This window comes from Carettochelys insculpta, chromosome 18 (genome assembly GCF_033958435.1).
Source record: "Carettochelys insculpta isolate YL-2023 chromosome 18, ASM3395843v1, whole genome shotgun sequence".
Classification (NCBI taxonomy): Eukaryota; Metazoa; Chordata; order Testudines; family Carettochelyidae; genus Carettochelys; species Carettochelys insculpta.
Window position 1 is genome coordinate 28,351,747 of NC_134154.1, and position 25,284 is coordinate 28,377,030.

At 49.0% G+C, this 25,284-nt stretch overlaps 1 protein-coding gene across 4 annotated transcripts in view; it reads left to right on the forward strand.

The window, feature by feature from the left end:
* The window catches only part of WSCD2 (WSC domain containing 2), a 144,223-nt gene that overhangs the window by 93,751 nt on the left and 25,188 nt on the right, over positions 1–25,284 (forward strand). For all 4 annotated transcript variants that reach the window (XR_012648027.1, XM_075012853.1, XM_075012854.1 and 1 more), the window contains 3 exons: positions 10,891–11,012; positions 15,211–15,385; positions 23,455–23,619. Coding sequence is in view for 3 of the 4 variants with exons in the window: in XM_075012853.1 (XP_074868954.1) it covers positions 10,891–11,012; positions 15,211–15,385; positions 23,455–23,619 (462 nt within the window). In the remaining variant the exon portion in view is untranslated. The remainder of the gene's footprint in view (positions 1–10,890; positions 11,013–15,210; positions 15,386–23,454; positions 23,620–25,284) is intronic.

Consider the following 25,284-nt stretch of genomic DNA (forward strand, 5'->3'; position numbering starts at 1 on the left):
TCAGTTGAGCTGCTCAAGTTTCTCGTTATCTGTCAGATTTTGCAATCCTTTAATCATTCTCGCAGCTCTTCTCTGAGTCATCTCCGTTTACCAATGTCCTTCTGGAATTGTGTGCGCCACAAATGGTACAGTATTCCAGCAGCAATTCTGCCCAATACAGGGGTAATACAATGGAAGGCGGGATATTCAGAGTTCCACTGATGAGCACGCTCAGTTAACTGGCACCTGTGATGCCGGTGGCCATTCAGTGAGCATATGAACATACAGAATTGCAGTTGCCACAGGGGCTGGGCATCTGAACATACAGAATTGTGGTTGCTGTGGGGAGAGATTCAGGTGCTGCCCAACAGATTAGCAGAGCACCCGCATTCACCCACATGAGGCAGCATGTGTTTCTATCGGTGGTGCACATCCACCAATTCCTCGGTGCACATAACAAAATTCATTCCATTCGCAGACTGAAAAAATTAGACGGACCATGCCAGTGACCCATCGCCCTCCTTGTGTATGGCTTCTCCCTATCACTGTGTCCTCTACCAACTTCATCAGCGATGCCTTTGTTTTTTTTCATGTCTTTGAGAACAACGTTAAATAGCCAGAGGTCAAGATCACAGGACCCCTGGCAACACACTTGCTCAATAGAACTACACTATCATTTAGCCAGTTTTTACTCCATTTGATGTGTGCCCTAATTTGCTTGCACAGTTTTAGTTTCTTAATTAAAACATCACACGGTACCAAGCCCAACATCTTTCAGAAGTCTAAGTATATTCCATCAACACCTTTATAGCCAAACATGTAAGCTCATCAGAAAAGATACTAAGTTGCCTCAATGAAAGATATTTTCCATAAACACACGTTGATTGGCATTAATTACTGTACTCTCCTTTCATTCTTTCTAAACAATCTCAGATCAGCCATTCCATTAGTTTGTCTGGGATCTACGGCAAACTGATAGGCCTATAATTACCCAGGTCAGCCTGTTTATCTTTTTAAGATATTGGCACAACGCTAGCTTGCCTCCAGGCATCTGGAACCTCCCCAGCATTTTAAGACATATCAAAACAACACTGACGATTCAAACAGCTCCTTGGCCATCTCTTCTAAAACTATTGGATGCCAGTCGGATATTTAATGTCAGTAGCTGCTGCTGAATGTTGTCTTTAGTTACTAGCAGAAGGCAAAGTATTTCATCACCATATGACGTGACTGAATCTTCTGCTGTTTTCCCAATTATGCAATAGAAATGTTTGTTGTACACTTTTGCCCTTTTCTGTACTACAGGTTGACCCTCTTTCGGCTGGCAACATCCAGGATCTGGTATGATTTTAGTTAGCAGGATGTCCGCTTATCATGGGTGTGAATGAGTTTCCTGGGGTCCCATAAAGTTTGTTTCCAGCCACCAGGCCTGACTCAGTGTTCTCGGTCTGGCAAATTTTCTGATTCGGCACCAGTCTGGCCCAGAGGGTGCCAAACTAGACAGGTTCAACCTGTATAACTTCTTGCCCATCCTCTGTCCAGCAAACTTGAATCTCCCAGAAGCTTTGGGAAAGTCTGTACCGACAGGTCTAAGGGTACTTCTACACCACCTGAGAGATCTTCTGGGGTTCGATTTTGCGGGCTAGTGGAAACACGCGAGACGGAGCGGTCAGGGGTCGACAGTTGACTCTGTACTTCTCAATCTCGTGAGGAGGAAGGGAGTTTGATGGGCAAGTTTCTGCTGTTGAACACCCTCAGTGAGGACGGCCAGGTTAGCTGATCATAGATAGGTCGATTCCAGCTATACAATTGCCGTAGCTGGAATTGCGTATCTAGGATCAGCTTTCTGCTCTAGCGTAAATCTGGCTAAAGACTGCGAGTCTGTAACACACAGAGCTGAGCTGACCAAGGCTGTGGGGGATGCTCAGACAGTGACTCCATCTGGTCTCCAGCTCTAAGGCTTCACCTCCGCAGGCTGCTCTCGTGAGCGTGTCACCTGCTGCTCCAAACTCTTTTGGGGGGTGTTTCTTGGTGAAACCTTTGCCATCTCCACCAGCCAGAGACCGTTCTGAGTCATCAGCTCCCTCCTGATATCCCTTTGCTCATGTGCCTTGGAGATCAAAGTACCTTCTCCTCTACTGCCCTGGAAAGTGGTGGCTAGTAGCCCCCGATCAGCTCCTGAGCCCTATAAACACCACTGGGGAGAATCACATGAGATGGGGACTGTCAGTTTGTGGGGAGCCCCGGAAATCTCTTTGCTCATTGTGCAACCAATTCCCCGCAAGCGAGTGCTGAAATTCGGATGGACGAGGACCGCCTGCCTCCATAATCAAAGGTCGGGGTATGTCCACAGGAAAAGACAGAATCTGAAGCCCTTCTTGCCTCACTGTCCTGGGCACAGCATGGTGGATATCCCAGGAAAGGCTAAAAATAGAGAGAGACTTTGCTCCTGGGCTTTCGCCCCTCCCTTGTCACAGCAGCAACCAGCAAAATGCAGCAACGTGAGGTGCCCCGGCAAGGCCTCACGTGGAAGGAGCGAAGCTCATTCCTGGCAAATTGCTTCTGCGGTTGTTTCCTCACTGCTCAAAATGACTCATTCAAATGCCATTAGCAAATCCGGCTTCGCAGCCGTTAGGCGACAGCAGATCGTTATCGTAATGGGACGCAGCAAATGCTTTCTGGGTGCACAGGGTGGGAGGTGTTGGTGGGGGAAGGGAAGGGAAGGGAAGGGAAGAGAAGCCGCTGGAAGAGGTTGCGTAGAATTGATCCCAGTCTGTGTGCTGCTGGGGAACGGTGAAGGAAACACCATGATACAACAAATCCTTCTGTGAAAATGGGACCCTGATACTTTCCTCTGCCTTGAGGTCCCCACCTTACATGGGGGCTAATTGAACAGCACACTATAGCTGTGTCTACACGTGCACGCTACTTCGAAGTAGCAGCACTAACTTCGAAATAGCACCCGTCACGGCTACACGTGTTGGGCACTATTTCGATGTTAACATCGATGTTAGGTGGCGAGACGTCGAAGCCGCTGACCCCATGAGGGGATGGGAATAGCGCCCTACTTCGACGTTCAACGTCGAAGTAGGGACCGTGTAGTCGTTGCGCGTCCCGCAACATCGAAATTGTGGGGTCCTCCATGGCGGCCATCAGCTGGGGGGTTGAGAGACGCTCTCTCTCCAGCCCGTGCGGGGCTCTATGGTCACCATGCGCAGCAGCCCTTAGCCCAGGGCTTCTGGCTGCTGCTGCTGCAGCGGGGGATTCATGCTGCATGCACAGGGTCTGCAACTCGTTGTCGGCTCTGTGGATCTTGTGCTGTTTAGTGCAAGTGTGTCTGGGAGGGGCCCTTTAAGGGAGCGGCTTGCTGTTGAGTCCGCCCTGTGACCCTGTCTGCAGCTGTGCCTGGCACCCCTATTTCGATGTGTGCTACTTTGGCTTGTAGACGTTCCCTCGCTGCGCCTATTTCGATGTGGTGCTGCGCAACGTCGATGTTGAACATCGACGTTGCCAGCCCTGGAGGACGTGTAGACGTTATTCATCGAAATAGCCTATTTCAATGTCTCCACATCGAAATAGGCTACTTCGAAGTAGGCTTCATGTGTAGACGTAGCCTATATGTTACTCGGAAAAGTCGGGGAATGTGGGATTCCAGTGAATCAAATTTTCTGGCTAACAGAGAGGCATGGGGCAGAAATTTTCACACATTACATGGAGCTGGCAATTTGAACAAACCAAAGAACATTAAATTTTCACTCACCGCGTAAAGACAACAATCACTATACACGCATTACACGAGAATTCAACACTTCATTTAAGGCATTAGATAGACTCATATCCACGATGAACACGTACACGTAAACTTCTGCTGCGCTCTGCTCCTGCTGCTCCTCAGCTTCTGAAGTCACCCTGTGCTCTGATGTGTCACCCAGTTCACTTCCACTTTAGTCCTTTATGTGTTTGTGTACTAGTGGATGCCATAACTGCAGGACGGACAAGGTAAATCACAACCCAAATCACACAAATTAAATGGTTGTTGCAAATGTAACAACAATGGCTCTGAGATGCTTTTGCAACATGGGAAACTGAACACATGGGATGCTTAACACTAAATGCACATAATTTTATTCTGCTTTCAGGCACAGCATCAATGACCAATCCCAGATGTGCAAAGATTCCTTTGATCTCCCTACTCTGACCTTTATATGAACTATACACAACAGTCTTGGTGCTAGATAAAGGCTCTGTATATCATGCCATACGCTAACCTTCATACACTAAACACTGCAACTGGAAATGTGTTCTGTTTAATTGTTGTATCTTCTTTCCATTTCATAAAGAAAAAAAAGGTACACTGCCATTCACGAAATTTTCCGGTTAGCTGACAATTCCGGTTTGTAAACATCCAGATAACAGATAGAATGGCATTCGTTTGCCTCGTTCACAGGGCTAAAAAGTGCTTTGAGGATGCTGGAGAGAGAAAGGATGGTTTTGTGCTTAAGAGACAACCCTGGACTCAGAAGATTTAGGTTTCAGAGTGGTAGCCGAGTCAGTCTGTATCTTCAAAAACAACAAGAAGTCCTGTGGTACCTTACAGACTAACAGATATTTTGGAGAATAAGCTTTCGTGGGCAAAGACCCGCTTTGCCAGATGCGTAAATGGAGGTTCCAGAGGAGGGTCTAAATATATAGGCTGATGAAACGGAGCCTGGGATTCCCACTTTTTCATGAGCCGAAATATTTAGACCCTCCTCTGGAACCCCCACATATGCATCTGACAAGGCGGGTCTTTGCCCACAAAAGCTCATGCTCCAAAATATCTGTTAAGTCTACAAGGTGCCACAGGACTTCTTGTTGTTTTTGAAGATTTAGGTTGTGTCCATGGCTCTGCCACAGAATCTCTGTGTGACCTTAGCCACATCGCTTCATCCTTGTATGTTCTAGTGCTTCTCTTGTAATGAGGGGACAATGGATCTTCCTTAATCTGTCCTGTCTGTTTGCCCTGTAAGTCCTCTGGGAGAAAGACCCTCTCTGTCTCACAATGGGTTTGTCTAGAGCCGAGCACACTGGGATCTCAACGGGCCCTGTAGAAGAACAGGAAGGACGAGGCTCTTCATTTCCCGGCCCTGCCTGGACAGTGGACACGAAGCTGTCTCTGAGAGAATGTTCAACAGGCTCCCCCGGATAAGGCCGCCCGTGCTCAGAAGGGAAGTGTTTATCAAGTGGCCATGCTTCAGTCGCTTGACTAATGAGTTTGGCCCGTGAGCTTCTGGAGGGATGTGCTAATAAGCCTTTACAGGACTGCCATCATCTTCTGTCTTCCTGTCTGGATGTAGCCAAGGGAGCTGAGAACCTGCGTGGGGCAGTAAGCAAGGTGTGGGGCAGCCCAGCAATCTGGCCTCACAAGGGGCGGGGCCCCAGGCAGACGGGGCGGAGCCAGTATCAACCAGTTTTCCACGCTTCCCAGAGTGCATTGCGCCTCCCCAGTCTCAGAGCTGCCCAAAGTGTGCCATGTGGCACTATGGCCGCAATGTAAAGGGTGCTGGCCATGGCCGCTGCCCCAGTAGAATGGGGACCAATTTTATACCTGAATAGGGTCCTAAATAACCCAGTTATCTGACCCAAGTTGCCCTGCAAATCAGTGGCAGAGGCTGGAAGTGGGAGTCCAAGTTCTGCTCGGACCACCAGACTTTGTCCAAGATACTGACAGTTCCTTGTGGGAGATCTCCCCGTCAATTTGCCAGTGCATGTTCTCAGTGCAAGGGGACGTCGGCAGATCCCTTCTGCTGCCTGGAAAACCCATAACCTCCCTCTGAGATAATAACAACCCACTTTGCGTAAATGGAGCCGGGGTTGTGAATGGAGGGAGTGTAACCTTATTAAGTTGTTTAAACAGGCAGATTAACTGTAACACAGCCAAAGAGGAAAAGAAGAGAGCCAGGGAGAGGCAGAGACACCTCTCCATGCAGAATGTTCCTTTAATGAGTCGGAAATAGGTTTTTGATCTCTTTCTGACTTTTAAGGCTTTTGTGAATCTTGCCTGCAATTTGGTATTCATTGTATTCAGCCTGCCTTCATCCATAAGGTCCCTAGAGTTGTGGGGCTCATTAGCAGGTACTGAAATGTCAAAGAGAGAGAGAGAATCTATCCAGTCAGGTGAAGGATCGTTTATAAGGATTCTTGGATGTGTGGGAAATCTCCTGCAGGAATGGCTCGGGGTTTTACCAGGTGGTCCCCCAGGAAAGCCAGCAGAAATCAAATGAGAAAAATACAAACGAACACACGCAAATTGATCCCGGCACTGGCATTTCTCTGAGAAGACCAGAAAGGAGAGGTGTTCTCCAAGTGGCTCTCTGCTGCTGCCCGCATACTCTGGGAAGCTAACACTCTTTGGCTACGTCTACATGTGCACGCTACATTGAAATAGCTTATTTCGATGTAGCGACATCTATTTCGATGAATAACGTCTACACGTCCTCCAGGGCTGGCAACGTCGACGTTCAACTTCGACGTTGGGCAGCACCACATCGAAATAGGCGCTGCGAGGAAACGTCTACACGCCAAAGTAGCACACATCGAAATAAGGGTGCCAGGAACAGCTGTAGACAGGGTCACAGGGCAGACTCAACAGCAAGCCACTCCCTTAGAGGGCCCCTCCCAGACACAGTTGCACTAAACAACATAAGATCCACAGAGCCGACAACTGGTTGCAGACCCTGTGCGTGCAGCATGGATCCCCAGCTGCGGCAGCAGCATCCAGAAGCCCTGGACTAAGGGCTGCTGCACACGATGACCATAGAGCCCCGCAGGGGCTGGAGAGAGAGCGTCTCTCAACCCCTCAGCTGATGGCTGCCATGGCGGACCCCGCTATTTCGATGGTGCAGGATGCAGATCATCTACACGTGCCCTACTTCGACGTTCAACTTCGAAGTAGGGCGCTATTCCCATCCCCTCATGGGGTTAGCGACTTCGACGTCTCGCCACCTAACGTCGATTTCAACTTCGAAATAGCGCCCAACACGTGTAGCCGTGATGGGCGCTATTTTGAAGTTGGCGCCGCTACTTCAAAGTAGCGTGCACGTGTAGACACACGGCCTTTGCTGCAAAGCCATTGTGGAAGCAGCCTCAGTCCTTTAAAAAGTCAATTGTAATCAACAGTTGCCTTCCTGCCATGTGGTGTATGCAGCCATGCACCCGGGTTGATTTCATTTTCCATGTACTGCTTCTTTACGTTCCAAAAAGTCAGCCATTTTGTTCCAGAGTTGCTGCAGCTTGTTACTGTGAGAGACACACAGTATGCTCGCTCCGTTTCTCTTGCTTGCTTTTGTTCACTCACTGAGCTTTTCCATCTAAACTAGGTACCATTTTAACTGGAAGTAAAATTGCCTGAGTAATGGATTTTTTCCCAGGGCGCTGAAAGAATTTGTACAGTGGAGTGCTGACAGCTATTGAACCAAACTCTAAATGCTGTATATGATGGAAACCACTCCAAGCCCAGGCATTCTGCCACAACCCTGGCACGGCTAAGGCCCACCACTTCTGATTTTTTGGTTCACTGGCAACTCCAAAAGTAGAAAAAAAATCACTTCAGGTCAAACCAAAATTGCATTTTTTTTCTTTTGGAAAATGAAAAAGCTGGGGAAAGGTCATTTAGAGTTGAACGAAATGCTTCGCCTCAACATTAGAAGATGTTTTAGAGTTCATTAAAATAAACAAAATGCCCCTTCAGATTGAAAAATCAGAATGTTCTACTTGGAAAATGTTGAAATAAAATGTTATGGTTTTTCCAGAATTTATTTTGGAAGGGTTTTGTCTGACTGAAACAATTCAGCGAAATTGACGTGAACTCACAAAATGTTTAATGGCACCAAGTCTGCGTTTCTCATTCAAGAAAGGTTTGCTCAAAAAAATTTTGCCCAGCTCTACTTTGAAGCTAGGTGGTTGGTTTTTATATGTGGAAATTTGTCACACACAATATATGAGACACCAGAGTATAAGTCCACACTGTGGGCTAATGTTGACTTTTCAGGGGTGACCACTGCAGATGTTTCTTCTAAAAGCACATCAAAATAAACAGAACACACAGGCAGATGGTCCCTTCCTTAGTAGCAGAACTGCCTGACCTTTCATACAGGGCACTACAAAATGTGCTTTGCTTCTTAAACCTGGGTTAAAAGGCTCTGCTGTTTTTCATAGATGAGTAAAGTGGATTCTCTTGTTGGGTTAGACTGTCATGATGCAGCAGATCTACCCAGAAAGTTAAAAGTGGGAGATGGGGGTCCATAGCAACCATTAGCTGCCCAATGCAGATTTTCCCAGAAGATGCTGGGCTCTATTCCATATTGAATCCAGCCCTATGCCCACAATCCAATGCAGCAGTACTTTCAGAGGTGTCCAAACAAAAAGCAGTCAAGTAGCACTTTAAAAACTAGCAAAATAATTTATTAGGTGAGCTTTCGTGGGACAGACCCACTTCTTCAGACCATAGCCAGACCAGAATGGACTGTCTGAAGAAGTGGGTCTGTCCCACGAAAGCCCACCTAATAAACCATTTTGCTAGTCTTTAAAGTGCTACTTGACTGCTTTTTGTTTTGATAGTGTAGAGACTAGCACGGCTTCCTCTCTGTTTCTTTTCAGAGGTCTGTGTAAGCATGAATATTGCTGTGGCAAGCAGCTCCCCCTTGCCCTCCTTCTTTTAATATTATAGATAATTGTAGGCATACATCTCCTAGAATTGCAATGGGAGCTGGTTCAGTCCCCTGCCCTCTTAGCAGGACTGAGCACCATCTCTGACATCTATTTGCCTCAGTCCCAAAATGGACCCCTTTAGGATCAAATTCATGACCCTGGGTTTAACACGCCAAGGCTCAAACTACTGAGCTATCCCTCCAGCTGTGTCCTAGAAAGCTGAGATTGCCTGAGGGATCGGACCCTTCTAGCACAGGTTCAGATCCTAAGGAACCAGCCACTTACAGCCTGTGATTATTCCTCCTCATCACTCTGAAGCCAATTTCTGGGGTAAAAGCTTTCTTGCCTCTGGACAAGCACCTGTGATGTCACTTTCAAAACCCAGCAACACCACACCATCATTTTCCTGATAGGGATCTTAAAAAGCCCCCAAAGAACCAGAGCGGGTTAAAAGTGGCCTGCAAATGATGGAGAACAAGAAGCGCAGCTCGTCAGAAGGAATGCCAACCAAATACACTGCAGACCTGTGGCGGGAGCAAGTCCCAGAGTGGAGGCGACGTGGGTGTATGGGGGAAAGGCAAGCCTCCCTACCTCTACCCATGATTTGTTGCTTGAGCGTGCTCAGTCCCACTGCTGAAGCCTGCTGCCCTCACTCAGCCCCCTCACGCCCACTATTGAGTGACATGAGCTGCCTCTGGCCTCAAGCAGAACAGGCCACAGGCCGTCCAAGATTGACCCTGCCTCGGTGAAATCACAGAAGCCCGACACAAAGTGTCAGGCCAGTGTGAGTCTGTATGCCACTCTGTGGGCTCAACCCATAATCCAGGCTCACAACAGCTTGGAGCCTTGGGAGATACAGCCTCCTCCTCCTCCAGAATGGTATTGCAACCGGCAGCCAAAGCAGCGCCCTTCCTAGGCTGTCTGGAAAAAAAGCACAGAGCGAAACTCGTGCCTGGAAGCTCCTTTATCAGGCTTCCCAATGCTTCCCTTGTACAGCAAGAGAAAATGAACAAGCTGCACCGACATACCGAGGATAAGGAATTAAACAGCAAAGAAAGTCTTCGGGAGCAGATCCTCGTTGGGCCGGTGCTGCTGTTTGTTTTCTGGCTAACCTCTCAGAACAACCACGGGCTGTATGCGTTTCAACTGGTGCACTTCTATTCTGGGTAGCAGCAAATATTTCTCCTGGTAAGTTTCTAGGCACGGCCTCAGAGTACAGTGAATGGCATTCATTCAGGGTTGGCTTGTCACTGTGCCAGCAGCTTGTTTAACTGAAAATGGTTGAGAAAGTCACCCCTGAGTCTCCTAAGAAGAAGGGGAAAGGCCTTTGCTAAATCCTCTGTCACAGAAGGCCGAGATTGCCTGAGGGATTGGACCCTTCCAGCATTGGTTCAGATCCTGAGGAACCAGCCAGTTGCAGCCTGTGACTATTCATCAGTCTATCAGCGATACAGAGGTCATTACAGACATGACCCTACTGGTCCACTCTCCATGGAACTAAGCCCAGGGGTTAGAGCACTGCACGCGATGGACATGCAAGGCAAGGGTGTAGGACTCATCTCGTGCCTTTGCGCGGAGAAAGATTTGAAGCTGAGGCTCTTTGCATCAGTCAGAAGGGCTTGCTCAGTTGGGAGGCGGGTCAGATTACTTGCCACTGAGGATAATGTTCGCAGGCAGAGGGAAGGATGGGGTTTGTGTGGCTTGCCCCTGTTTCCAGGCGAGATCATAGAATCCTGGGGCTGGAAGGGACCTCAGGAGGTCATCGAGTCCAGCCTCCTGCTTCAGGCAGGATCAACCCCAGCTAAGTCATCCCAGCCAGGACCTTGTCAAGCTGGGGCTTCAAAACCTCCAGGGATGGAGATTCCACCACCTCTCTAGGCCACGCACTCCAGTGGCAGCAGGTGGAGGAGACCGTGAAGGGCTCTCAGAGAGTCTTGAGCCTTATTCCCAATCAGCTGAGCCCTTGGGTGGCTGCCCAGCAGAGTCAGGTCCCACCCCGCTGATTAGCAGAGTGCCCACAGCCGGCAGCGTGTGTTTCTAGGGACGGTGCACAGCCTCACATGCCTGGGTGCACACAACAGAATTCATAACACCCAGGGATAGAAAAAATTAGAGGGAGCCCTGCTTTTGACCTGTCTCATTAGCGCTACTGTCATTATTGCCCCTGTACCAAACTTCTCGCGTCACGTGGACCTTTCCTGACCAGTTCTCTCTCCACTCCAGACGGCAGTGCAATATTCCGGGGATGCTTCCACCGGCCAGACAACATCTCTGTGGCTTTGCCTGTGAGTGAGGTGATGCTGAACATGTCTGTAGACAAGTGTGTGGACTTCTGCACTGAAAAGGTAAGTAGGAGGAGGATGGGCGTCCCACCAAACGAAGGCGGCTCAGAGCCAAGGATCTGACACACATCTCCAGTTTGCAGTAGTGTAAATCCCTTCTGGAACCAAGGGGATGACTAGAGTAACAAGGTGCAAGGCGGTGGGGAGAATCAAGCTAAGAGGCCTTCCCATGCTCTGCATTTGCTTCCGAAGGGTCCCGTTAAAAACCAGACTCAATATTTTCTAATCCAATGAAATGTAATAATTGCTGGTGTGCAAACTACAAGAGGTGAAATTTACAGTTTGTAGCTTGGCTGTATGAAAAGCAGGTTCTTAACAGCAGTAGGAAGCAGTGCTGGAGAATCACTAGCTTCCTCCTTTCACTTTAATCCATATCCTGGCAGAGTTTATCCCTGGGCAGAAGCTTTACCTCTACAAATCCTATATATAGACTTTAAGGAAGATATATATGTTGTTGGCCTGGATTTGACTCCACTGCTTCTGACTGCTTCCCATCCACTCAAGTGAATACAGTATGGCTAACATGTACCAGTGCCGGGTCTGAGTCAGGGTCAGCTCCAACCCAGGTTCTGGAGGTTTCTGGACAAGTTTCTCCTCACAGTAGAAGAAAAGTGTATCTTCCCAGCCCAGTCCCTTGGAAAAGTGGCAACGCCTCGACTGAGGCCCCCAAGGGGAAGAGAGCAGAGACAGTAATGATCCTGGGGGAGGCTGGGGTGGGATAGCGATGGGCCTGAGAAGTGGGGAAGAGCTTGTGGGAAGATGGAGGGGGAGATGCATGGCCAAGGGAAGGAAGATCTAGAAGGAAGAAAAGAAGGGACAAAGAAGAAAAAAGCGGGGCCTGGGGAGACAGGCCCCAAGAGCGGAGGATGGGACATAGTATCTTCCAGAGAACAAGAAGCAACTCAACCTCATCTTGGAGGGGGGATTGGTTATGAATAGTCCCAGAGCTTCACGAACTCACTGAAGAGTCATGTGGGACACAGCTCTCCATGGGGTGGGTGTGAGGCTGGGGTTGGTGATCCTGGATCCTCCATTCTCTTGGCAAGGAACCTTTTGGACATGCATTACCCAAGGGCTGCGAGGTGCCCATGAGCCAGCCGTGACCCATGAGGCATTAGGCACATGGCTTTGGTCAAATTGAGACTGGGGCCCCATTTCACCCTTGCTGAGTCTGATTTTGTTCCAACCAGTTGATTCTGTCAAGTGGCAGAGGGAGGGAGGGAGCTCACCCAGATGCTGCACAAGGTGAGCTGAGTACGGAGTACACCTCTGCTGTTGACTTTCAGCCTGGTGCTGCACCTCAGCTCTGCACAAAGGAAACCTCCTGGCTGTCCCCCGCCACTACCCCGTCTCTCAGGACATGCAGCAGTTGAGGAAGAAGGGAAAAAGGGGAGGGGCTGGAGAAAAGCTTTCTCCCAGTGTCCTGAAAACACGTTCAAGGGCTGCAGCCGCTCCCTGCCACACATCCAGGCCTTTTCCCAAGCTGTGCCGACACAGTTCTGACGTTGGAATTGCGGTTCCTGCCTCCTGCATGGGCAGAGTGGTTGGACTTGCACGTGTGGGATAAGTCCCATCTCTACTTCTGTGGGTGAGCACCAACTTCTATTTCAGTGGCCCTCCCTAGGTGTCAATGGGGCTGCACCCATTTACACCAGCTGAGATTTGGCCCCTGGGATGGGGTCTCTAGGATCCAGACTGCTGAGCCATGAACATCTGAGTGGGAAAGTAGCAGTGTTGTGCCAGCCAGTTACAAGGTTAACTACCTATCTCAATGCTTTAATCCAGATAGATGACTCCACCGGGACTTTTCCTTTATTCTCCTAGAGCGCGCTCATGTTAACATGTGTCCTGAGAGTTTTACCAGTGTTTAATCTATTCAGTTTGAATGCTAATTGAAAAAAATGCAAGAAATTAAACAAGCAAACAAACTTGCTGGTGGCTGTAGGACCAGAAATAGCAGATTAATGTTTCACCTCTCACAGGAAATTGGTGTCCAGGCATGTGACCCACCCCCCCCAACACTGGAATACGTATAACGCATAAGAGGAAACTGTAGATTCTGTATTGTAGGGGTGGGGGAAGGTAGTTTCCTTCTTGTCTGCAGCTCTGGCCACAATTTATGTCCTGAAGCATGAAGATTTGTCATTCTTAGGATGAAAGAATCCCTACAGCTTACAAGCATCACATAAAGCCACACGGCCGCCCCCCCTCCAAAAGAGTGAGCTGTGAAGGGGGAATAACTTCTAAAATGTTATGAACTCATGACCCTCCGTTGTCTGGCAATGACAGTCTGTCATTGGACTCAGTGTGAGCTGTAAAGATTCCCAGGTTTAATCTTAAATGGCCGTGAGCCTCCCATCCTACATCTGCCATCATTGGAAGTCTCCGGCTGTCACGTTTCAAGACCGTAGGTGGATGTGGTACAGATGCCTGGCAAACAGAAGGCTCAGAAAGGGATCTGAAAACAGTATAGCTCCATATATCTAGGCTCAGCAGCTTTGCCCGGTTGTGTCTCCAGCTATGTCCCACTGAACAAGCTCCCTCAGCCACTCGACAACCCTGCTAGCCCCACAAAAAGCCATCAGGTTCCCTGCCCGTCAGTTAAATCTGAGGAGCGGCTCCACACCTCAGCCTCGCTTTGTTCTTGCTCCCCTGGGAGCTTGGCTCTCGGAGGTGTAAATAAAACTCTGAGCACCGAGCCCCTTGATTAACCCAGCGTCGCCACAGCCCAGGGTGTTAAATTGCCTGTCAGTCTCTGAATGTTCCCTCATAACTCTGTGCTTTAAAACCCAAATGAGGTCGCAGAAGATGCAGTCTGGGGGCTTTTGGGAACCTTACGCTGAGTGACAAACTCACAAATTACGGGAGAAGCCGCCAGCCGTGATTCTAAGAGGAGCAGCACAGCTCCAGAGAGAGCACACGGTGCGGAAATCTCCAGCCCGGGGTTGGGAAAGGCAGGGCCACAGCTGGGCAAGGAGGCTGTGGAGACACTAGAAAGCCGGGGTTAGGGGAGCAGGAGCTGGGTTTTGTCGAAGGCGAGTGGCCATTGCTATGCAATACGCCTCGCCCCTTTCACAGCTGGACTCCAGCGGGAGGTACTGCAGTGGTACAGCTGACAAAGGAATCGGGCCTACGGAGGACGTTTCAGTTACAACGCGCTGTGGGCCCTGGACCGAATTAACTTTCCTGCGGTCCAGTGAAGTTTCTTTACAGCCACTCAGTCCTGGTTCTGCGCGTTCTGTGCTGCTCCAGTAAACTCTTTCATATCCAACAAGAAGTCCTGTGGCACCTTATAGACGGACAGATATTTTGGAGCATAAGCTTTCGTGGGCCAAGACCTGCTACAGCAGGTCTTGGCCCACGAAAGCTTATGCTCCAAAATATCTGTTCGTCTATAGAGTGCCACAGGACTTCTTGTTTTGAAGATACACGCTAACTCGCCTACCTCCCTGACACCTTGTCTTTCATGCCCAGCCTGCTACCATCCGGAGCTCTCAAACAATCCGCATTTTAGCCATAAGCACATTTTAGTTATGGAAATCATATCTAATCGTGTTTTTCTTTCGTGTTATGCATTGCTAGGTATCCCTCTCTATTACCCACAATATTTGAATATCTGGCAACCTCCCGGTCCCGGGGCTGCCGGATAGGAAAGAGTTTACTGTATTTAATTGCAATTTACACCTAAATGTTTCTAAGAGTCCAGTAAGCAGTGGAAGTGTTGGTAATGTCACTACGTCATGTTGACATACTGTCTCATTCAGCACCGGTCAGGGCCTGAGTGTGTCAGATGAGAGAAGTTCAACCTGTAGATAAGTAGAAGGGGGATGGGTCCATCAGTGGTTATTAGTCAGCCTGGGCAGTGATGGGGTCTCCAGTCTCTGTTGGAAGCTGGGCATGCGAGACAGGGGAGGGATCGCTTGATGATTCCCTGTTCGCTTCACTCCCTCTGGGGCACCCGGCCTCGGCCACTGTGGGTAGACAGGAAACTGGGCTGGATGGACCTCTCGTCTGACCCAGTCTGGCCATTCTCATGACCTCTGATGGAAACAGGAATGGGCCCTGTGGCTGGGGCTGAGCAGGTCCCAGTAGGAAGCAGGTGGGTGTGAGTGGCAGGCAGGCAGCAAGGGGGTCCACAGCCCCGTCTCCTGGCCTGCAGCAGGTGCTTAGGCTGTGCGGCTCTGTCCCTCGTTCCCTCCAGGAATTCCCGCTGGCAGCCCTGGCCGGGGCCTCCTGCCACTGCGGCTTCCCCACCCGGCTCTTTCCTCTGCACGAGCGCGAGGACGAGCAGCTGTGTGCCCAGAAATGCGGCGGCGAGGAGTTCGAGAGCTGCGGGACCGCCGAGTACTTCCTCGTGTACCAGACGCAAGTGCAAGGTATGGACGGCCATGCGGGCCGTGTGCCTCGTGGGCTCCGGCGGTGTGGCTGCCGGCAGGGCGGGGGCAGGAGCGTGGGAGGGCCCTACCTCCTCTCCTTCTGCAAGAGCAACGACTTGGGGAACTCAGCTGCTCAGCTGGAGTTCGGTTAATGCGGGAGAGTTATTGCCACCTCATGTCTTCCTCTCTGCAGGGGGCCTGGCGCTCTGGTGCACGCTGGGGTCAGCTGCTCGCTTGGTATTTGCCCGTTCAAGCTGCCTAGCAGCTGACCAGGGACACGCTACCCGTACCCTGCCACACGCCACCTCCAATGGAAACAGAGCCATGCCTGGTCTGATTCACAAAGATGTTGGCTCAGTAGTTTTTGAGCAGGATTCCAGGCTCCCCCCACACCCTGTCAAATGCTGATTCTCAGAGGCCTCCACTGCCCACCCCCTGTCCATCAGTGCTCCCTGGACTGAGGCAGGCTGGTTGGAAATGCAGCACAATGCAAGTTCACAGCAGCCTTTGTTATGAAGGGCCCATGTCTGGCACACAGCAAGCATGTTTGTTTCCTTTCCAAGGCAGCAAGAGGAATGATGCTTTGATTATAGGACTTTGGTGTGACCAGTTATGTGCTGATGTGCTGGGCCGGAAGCTCTGGGCTGCCCCAGTCAAGCACAGAGTTGGGGTAACGCAAATAAATCCACCTTACTCTATATAAGCGTTTTACACAGTGAACGCTCATACGTTTGCCTCCTTCCTGAATGAAAGGGAGAGATGCACAGGGGTGGCTCTCCCGCAGGTAACAGTTATTTACGCTGGATTTAATAACAAACAAAAGCGCTTTTATTAAGTATAAAATGTAGGATTTAAAGGGTGCAAGTCAGAGGTCAAAGTAAGTTTCCAAGCCAAAATAAAAATGCGAGCTCATCCTTATACACTAAGGCTATGATTACACTACAGCGATCTGCCAGCAGAAGTCACTTTCGGAAGAGAAGTTCCGACAAAACGTCTGTCCGCATATTGCGTCGACACGTAAAAGCTGATTGATCTCTTGAGCCGTCTTGTCGACCAAAGGGCCCCCAGAGTATCTACACAGCTTCTTTGCTGATGGTTTCTGTTGACAAAATGCATTTTGTGTGTAGATGCTCTGCCAGTTTTGTCGAAAACCTCAGTTTCGTCTACAAAACTTGCTAGTGTAACCGTAGCCTAAGAGAGATCATTACAGATCACAATTCTCGCCCTACTCCTTATCTCAGATGCAGTTCGTCACAGGCTAGAGTTGGTCTTTCTCTGGCTTGGATCTAACAGCCACTTCCATATCCTCTCTGGGTGGGAAGGCAGTTTCAAGGGCCAGCTGAAGACAACTGTTGATTGCTACACATCCCTTAAACAGAATTTCCTCAAGGCAGGAGTCCTTTGTTTTATCTTCCTCAAACCCAATGGGAGGGGGAAAAAAAAAAAAGAAACAGGTTCAAAATGGATTCCAGCATCAGGTGACATGGTCATATGTCCTTCTAGGACCAACCACTGTTTGAGCTTACAGGAAAAACAAAGCCAGTCACAGATTGTTGGTTTGAGTACTGAGCTATTATGTTTCCTGAGTAGCATGTACGGCCCTCATTAGTGCATTTAGAGTGATAAAGAGATTTACACTTTCTATTTCTAACTTTGCATACACTGACACATGCACCAAAATAGAATCTACACATTCAGTAGATTTTAATTTTTAAAATGCTGTTACATGATGCCTTTGCCTAAAGCATCTGCAAGTTATGTATATTCATAAGCCATTTTTTTATAAAGCATGAGTGGGGGCTTGTGGCATCTGACTCTCCTGCAAAGGACAACAAGCATCATTAAACTGGAGCTGATAGCAGACACAGGTGCCCCAAACTCTTGGGAAGCACTGCTCTGGGACAATGGTTCCCCAGCATCTCAGGCTGCTGATTCCTTCAGGATGGGAAGGTTGCCTGATGTTGGTCTTACTGATATCCCAGGACTTTGTGCATTTACATTCAGCCCAGTAAGCTGAAGCCCCCAAATCACAAGCTACAGACATTCATAAACAGATGCCTGAGGTACATCCTTTGCCTCAAATGGCAAGACTTGGTCAAATGGGGAACTTTGGAACAAAGCGGGACAAGAGCCACTTGACGTTCAACTCAAGAGAAGAAAGTGGGAATGATGAGGCCACACTCTCAGATAACCATCATCCAGCAGAGGCCTTTAAGGTCTCGCATGGAACCGGCAAGGAAAATGCAAAAAAAGACGACCTCGGACAACAAGGAGAAGATAAACTGAGACTGAGGGACAGCAACTGGGGTACTCCTGGGGTCAGCTAGAAGTTGTGTACCAAGACAGAGCGAAGTGGAGGAGACTCGTAGATGACCTGTGCTCCACCTGGCGTACAAAAGTTTAAGTCAAATAAGTCCAGTAAGCGGGCTCTATAGAACTAGACTAATGCCCTCCTCCCAACTCGCCCACCACTCACCTCTAATGGGCTCTTGGGGGAATTCTGTGGAAGCAAACTCTATTTCCATTTGGCAATAGTCCTGATCTGGGGCACAGAGTGAAGTTGCTCCAGACATTACACTGAGAGCCGGTTCCTCTGCCCCAGCTGTATTTCCTGGTTCGTTTTATCTTCCCTTCTTATCTGGGTATTGGCATAAGGGCCGGGAGTAAGGACACACTAATTAATCAGATGCTCGCGTCTCTGCTGCAGACTTCATCTTTCCCACCCATGTCCCAACTTGCCTTAGAGTACGTGGAGTGCTGAGCATTCTGTCCCCCTGGATAAAACAACACACGTTTGCAAATCTCCATTCGGCTTTCATTAAAAGTTACCATTTATTTCAACTTCCCAGGAAATAAATCTGCCTTTGAACGTGCAACTTTAATTACTGCTTAGATCAGACACAGGAAATAACAGTTTGCCATCTGCCTTCAGCACGCTTCTTTTTTTTCCCTTGTCACCATCGATAAGTTACAGGCCAGAATACCCAATCGCTGGTTAATACTGGGACTCTGATCTTCCGTCACAAAGCCCTCCAGACATCCCAATGCACCTGCTGTCCAATGCTGCCCTGCGGGGGGAAGCATGCGGGGGCTGGGGAGATGGCTTGGTAGCAAAACATAACAAATCCAGTCTTCTTGCTGAAGAAGCACCCGGGGTTCCCACTAAGCTGCTCATTTCCTTCCTCTGCAGCATTGTCTTGTTTCAGCAGTTATGGTTTACATCAAATGGGATTATGGCATATCAGTCCCTCCGACTGCCTGGAGGCCCAGCATTTGACAACGCTTTACCATTCTCTCACTCGCTAACTGAAAAGAATTTAGGGTTCAGCTTTGTTCAGAGCTGGGGGACTATCTGCTTTTTGCTTGTTCCTACTTCGCATCTGGTGATAATAGCAGCTGCTGAGTTTTTTAGCAGTTCTGGTGCAGCTCCTGGCCCTGCTGTTGACTGGCTGGGCATGCCACTTAATGGCTTTGTGCCTCTGTTTCCCCATCCATCAAATGCCTCTAACATTCCTTGCGACGGGGGGTGGGGGGGTGATGAGGTTTCATGAATTGTTCTGTGCTCGTCAGGCACTTTGAAATGCCTGCATGAACACAAAACATTATTATCCTGTGAAAAGGTGGCCTTAATGAAGGAGGACAGCCCTGAAGTATCACGTCTGAAGACATCAGTGCTTGAAAAATGTTACAGAAAGGTGTTTGAGGGGCTGCTGTAATAGAAAGAAACATCCTCCGTAGACCATTGTGACTTTACCAGCTAAGCCCATTCGAATCAGCTGCAATGCAAAGTAAATACAGCCATGAAACTGCTCAGCAGAAGACCACATGAAAAAGCTTGTCTTTGGGTGAGTGAGTGAAAGATTTTGCCTTTGAACTCCGAGCTCTCTCAGCATTTCACAGCAGCAAGGCTGATGATAGATCTGTACAGATCAAGTTGAAGAGGAAAAGCCAGTCCAGGAAATGAGAGGAAGGAATCTTAAACTCAAGGGCTTTTCATTCCAGATGACTTCTCCCAGCCCCTATTCAAGGTCAGCTGCATCAAGGTTGTTCCAAAAAAAAGTTAAGTAAATAAAAATGAAATTCCTGGTATGCATTCAAGGAGATCCTTCTTTAATCATTTTCGTTGGGGCTCCAAGTAAGCAAAGGCTTCAAGGACATCTGTAATGCAGCATATTTTTGCAGTACCATGGTTACTTTTGTTCTGTACAAAAGCTCCTATCGGGATCTTCTTAAGCAGTTTTAGGTTTTGCTAGGAAATGAAAAGGGTAGCAAGTCTCCAGTTAATAACATTCAGCGTGGAGCTATTCAGGGAGCTTAGTGCACTCTGCAAACATTAATTGTCTATTAAACTTCGGAGCTCCCTGGGAGGCAGGCAAGTCATTTGCTCCCCGTTCTCTCCTCTCTTTTCCCCATGCTGGCCAACGATGAGATTGACTCAACAAACCGCAAGCCGGAGCCCTAGAGGAAGTGTTTGAACCAAGGGCTTCCATAAGCCTCTGAGGTGAGCAGTCCGCCTGAAAGTGTGGGACCTACCAAGGCCAAGGAGGAGCTTTGTCACAGAATCTGTTATTTCCACTTAAAAGCTGCCAGGCTTCTATCCTTCTGCAGCATTCTATAGACAAATATTGCAGCTCTATGGGCCATCCTTCCGTGGTCTAGTCCTTGGAGGAGACGTTTGGCCAGGATATCGTTCCTTTTATTTTATTTGGAGACTCTGGCTAGTGGAGGAGGACTTGGGAAAGGAACAAGAGCCATCCACCACCTCTTAGAGAAGCAACCTGGAAAGGGACTCTTTGAACATGTTACAGGTTGAACCTCTCCAGTCTGGCGTCCTTGGGACCGAACCGGAGCTGAATGAGACAATTTGCTGGACTGCAGGAGGTCAATATTACCTAGCAGCACGACCAGCACTTCCACTGCTTACTGAGCTCTTAGAAGACATTTTAGGAGTAAATTACAGCTATTAATCTAGCAACATCACAGAACACTGACAGCCAGGACTGGTGGCTGTAGACAAATTTTATGGGCCTGTCAAAACAAAAAAGCAGTAACGTAGCGCTTTAAAGCCTACCAAAATAATTTATTAGGTGATGAGCTTTCATGGGACAGCCCCCGTTCTTTAGATCGTAGCCTTACCAGAACAGACTCAATGCAGCAAAATTGTTATCGACATTGACAAATCAGAAAAAATGCTATCAAGATTGACAAATCAGAAGAGCAGAGGGATGGCAGGGGCAGGGGGGAAGTTACGAGTGAGAGAATACATCAAAGTATGTAAAAGAGTCCTTATAATGGGTCAGGTAATTGATGTCCCTGTTCAAACCATGTGTCCAACACGGCTATCTCTCTGTCACTATTCTTTATGGGAGTGTGGGAAACGTGGCCACACCCATGCTAAGTGGCCGTTCTGCTAACTAAAATCATGCTGGGTCACAGATGTTGCCAGAAGAGAGCATGCCAGACTAGAGAGGTCCAACCTGTACCTCCAATATGCCCCAAGGCTGAACTACAAATTCTCTGTGAGGTCAAGATTGTCACCCTCTGAAAACATGTAACACCAAGGGTCTAACAAACCCATTGTGCCTTGCACTGGGATCTCAAGGCAAAGCAGTTTTATGTCTGGTCCATTCCAAGATGGCACAGCCACCTGCATCCAGCTACAATGTTCAGTTCCTGAGCACGTTGCGGTCCTGTCTCTTGTCTGAGTTGGCCGTCTGCTTCTCAGAAGCAGCAGAACTTTGAGCTAGAGCCATTGTATCTGGTTAGAATGTCTTAGCTGGAGGAAAGAAATAGCCGTTGTCTTTCCCCAGATGACACTTCTCTGTGTTTCTGTACTAAGCAAAGCTTTTCCCTAATGCAGCCATCTAATTGTGTACGGCTTCTGCCTTCTCCAGAGGCCATACAGCGCGGACATGGATTCTCTGTCGTATACCCACCGAGCCATTGTTTTGCATTTTGCTCAACTAAGATGAGGAAGGACCCAAATGGAACAAAACTGGAGGAGTCCATGTGCCTCCAAACAGTCTGGAAATCCCAGGGGCAACACTCAGTCCCTGGGAATATGCTGTTAACCCTTTCCCCAGGGACAGCCCTAAAGAACCCCAGCCTCCCAGTGAGCAAGGAGGTACTGAGGATAAATATCTGGGGAATGGCTCAGTAAAATGGGGCCCATTCTGAGGCTAAGGATGAAAAGTGGGGCGGGTTTATTCCTGATCTAATGATGTTTGCTCCTGGAACCCAGCCAGCCTGCTTCCGAGTGGCAGAATGCTATCCCAGAAGGAAACAGCCTGGGAAGCTGATGTGATTTTCAGTGAAAGGGCCAAGTCACCAGGTGGTAGGAGAACGGCCATAAGGGGAACGATAGTTCCAGACGTCAGCGAGTGCTGAGCAGCCGCACACATAAAACCATAAAGGTAAATGCACAAGCATGCATACATACATTGTGTTACACACCCACAGTATCACATCCGTGTCACTGTACTCAGATTACAACACACACGTCTTAATGATAGGCTTGAAGCAAAACCACTTTTAAAATGGACGTCCAGCTCTGTGCCCAAAAATTCACCTCAGATCCTCCACCTCTAGAGTAGGCCAAACCCAAGTCCCTGATCTTGAACAACCCATATTAGGTCTTTGGAACCAAATTTGAACTGTGGCCCAGGTCTGCTGCTAGGCCATGACACGAGAAATTGTTCTTCTGCTCTAGTCTGCAGTAACTAGGCCACAGATAGGGTAGGGTTTCCAGTTCTGGCCATCACATTTCAGGAAAGATGTGGACAAATTGGAGAAGGTCAAGAGAAGAGCAACAACAGTGATTAAAGGTCTAGAAAACATGGCCTGTGACGGAAGACTGAAAGAACTGGGCTTGTTTAATCTGGAAAAGAGAAGATTGAGAGAGGACGTGATAACATCTTTCAAGTACCGGAAAGGTTTTTAAAAGGAGAAGGGAGAAACATTAAAAGGGAAAAGGGAGAAGCAATGGGCTTAAACTGCAGCAAGGGAGGTTTAGGTTGGAAATTAGGAAAAACTTCCTGTCAGGATGGTTAAGCACAGGAATAAATTGCTTAGGGAGGTTGTGGAATCTCCAACATTGGAGATATTAAAGAGTAGGTTAGACAGGCATCCGTCGGGGACGACCTAGATGGTGATTGGTCGTGCTGTGAGTGCAGGAGACTGGACTTGACTTCTCGAGGGTCCGTCCAGCTCTACGATTCTAGGACAAACAGACACTTCTGAGCACACATGGTGTCCTTTGCGGCAGGCCATCTGCCTTCAGAAGAGGTTGCTCTATTACAATGCAGCAGGGTACCAGGAGAAGAATCTTTGCCAAACAAACGGGAGAGTCGGGGGGTGCCTGCCTTGGCTGTGGAGATTCTTACACCAGCCAGCAGTTATGTCCTGCCTGTCTGCCTTTTGTGGGTGGATCTTCCTCTTGGCTGTCCTGGCTTTGAACTCAGTGGGGGATCCTTTGGGAAATGATCATTTCCTTTCACATTCGTGCAGTGAAACCCATCCACAGGGTGGTCCCTGAGGATCAGCCTGGAGATGGTTCTCCAATCTCTGCAGGGCTTCCCATCACCCGGTGGCCAGAGAACAAGCCTTCCGGTCCCCCTTTCTCCCTCCCCTCCCCTGTGCACGTCAGGGCTGGTCTAAAGCTTCTCACTCCACAGCTGGAACCCTGCCAGCCATCACAGCTGTGGCCTTTCTTGCCAATGACAAAACAGTAGCTGCAAAACGTAAAGTTACCGGGACTTGAAAACCATCGTTACTGGGTAATGGCGTCACCTCTTCAAATACCAGCATATAGAGCGGATTCTCCGACTGCTGTCCTTTCTTGTTCGCGCTGCCAGAGAGTGCGGGGCCCATGACCTGCTGCCAAAGTGGAACCAGAGACAGCCAAGCTCCCCTAGTTGCAGCACCTATGCCCCATGGTGGCCATTGTGAAACAGGTTCGCTGAAGAAGCCTTTCTCACACTTCCCCTGAGATCCTCCAACCTCCCCCTTACCTCAGCGCAGGGCTCTTCTGCTTGGCACTGTGACCTCTCTTCCGTTTATTTTCTTTCTAGACAATCGTTGTATGGATAGAAGGTTCTTACCAGCTCGATCGAAACAATTCGTAGCTCTGGCGAGCTTTCCCGGGGCCGGCAACACTTGGGCGCGGCATCTCATCGAACTAGCTACGGGTTTCTACACTGGGAGCTATTACTTCGATGGCTCTCTTTACAACAAAGGTGAGAGGGGCCTGCGGCCTGTCAAAAGCGTTAGGTTAAAAAAAAAGAAGCCGATGTTAGGCTTTGGCCTAAGTAGAGTACAGGGGCGCGTGGGACACTGGGGTGGTTGGGGTGAGCAAACCTTAGAAGTGAGTTGGAGACTGCTAAATGGGGAAGCTGAAGTTTGTAAGGAGGCGAGCCGAGGAGATGCTGCGGCTGTACCTTGGTGTTAGCCAGGCAGCTGAGATGCAGGTTGAACATCTCCAATCCGGCACTCTCTCGTCCGACAACATCCGCAATCCGGCATGATTCTAGTTTTCCACTTATCGTGGATGTGGCCAAATTTCCTGGAGGTCCATAAATTTTGTTTCCAGCCACCCATCCTGGCTCTCAATGTTCTGTGCTGTTATTTATCTGCAATTTACCCCTACCTTCTAAGAGCCCAGTAAGCAGTGGAAGTGTTGGTAATGTGCGAGACAATATTGACCTCCCGTGGTCCAGCAAATTCTCTCGTTCAGCACTGGCCAGGTCCCGAGAGTACCGGATGATGGCGGTTCAACCTGTATATGTAGTAACTGCATACCTATTCGCTTAGTAATCATTTTCCTCTTAATACAATTTGGTTCTATCATTCAAAGTATTGTCCAAGGTCCTCTGCTAAATTAAAATGTCCGCAACCGATTTAGAGGCTCAGACCTGAAAGCAAAATTTCGTTTATTGCCTTCTGAGCTTTAACAATTTAACGCTAATTGAAAACAATTAAAAGGCAAGGTCACACTCCTGCACACTTTGCTCCTGCTAGAAAGTAAGTTGGCCTTTCAGCAAGAACTGCAAAAAGCAGGTAACTTGCAGGGTTTCAGAAAAAGGTAGGAGAGGAGATTTAAATTAAAAAATACACTGCTGTGACTAGGAAACGAAATGTGCTTCAGTAATGAGGCAAAAACCATAAAGGCCAAATTCTCTCCCACCCGCAATGGAAATTCATTGGTAAATGGGTGGCTAGAGTTCCGTTCAAGTCAAAGCGATTCTTCCTGATTTACCCCCTTGCCCCACAACTGATGCGGGCTGGGGATGGGCTAGAGCAGTGGTTGCAAGCAGGTTTCAGGGGGTCCGCCAAGCTGGGATGGCATGAGACATGCTGGGGCCCAAGGCAGAAAGCCAAAGCCCCACTGCATGGGGGCTGAAATCTGGGGCATCGAGCCTCACGGCTGGGGGCTGCAGCTGAAGTGTGAGCAACTTAGCTTCATGGGGCCCCAAGGGGCCCTGGGCAATTGCCTGTTTTGCTACCCCCCTAATGCTGGCCCTGACTTTTACATGCATGAGAACAGCTGCTGGGGCGCAGGTAGGCTATGGAGTTTTTGCAGCGTGTTGGCAGGGGGCTCGGGAAGCCAGTTGTCAGCACCAGCACGCTGGGCCTCTTTTGCCTTTTTATGTCTGATCTCGTGAGCAAGCCGTTTTCAAGTGAGGGGGAAGCTTGGGGGGTACGCAGGACAAACGGGCCTCCTGAGAGGGGGACAGGAGCCTGGAACATTGAGAGCCATTGGTCTCACAGCTCCTCCTTTCAAAGCAGGCACAGCTGGGCTCCTGCCAGCCATCACAGCTGCAGATGTGTCTTGTCAGCAGAAAAGCGATAGCAGTAAGACAAAGTAACAGGGACCTGAAACCTGCAGTTAATGGAAAGCCTTT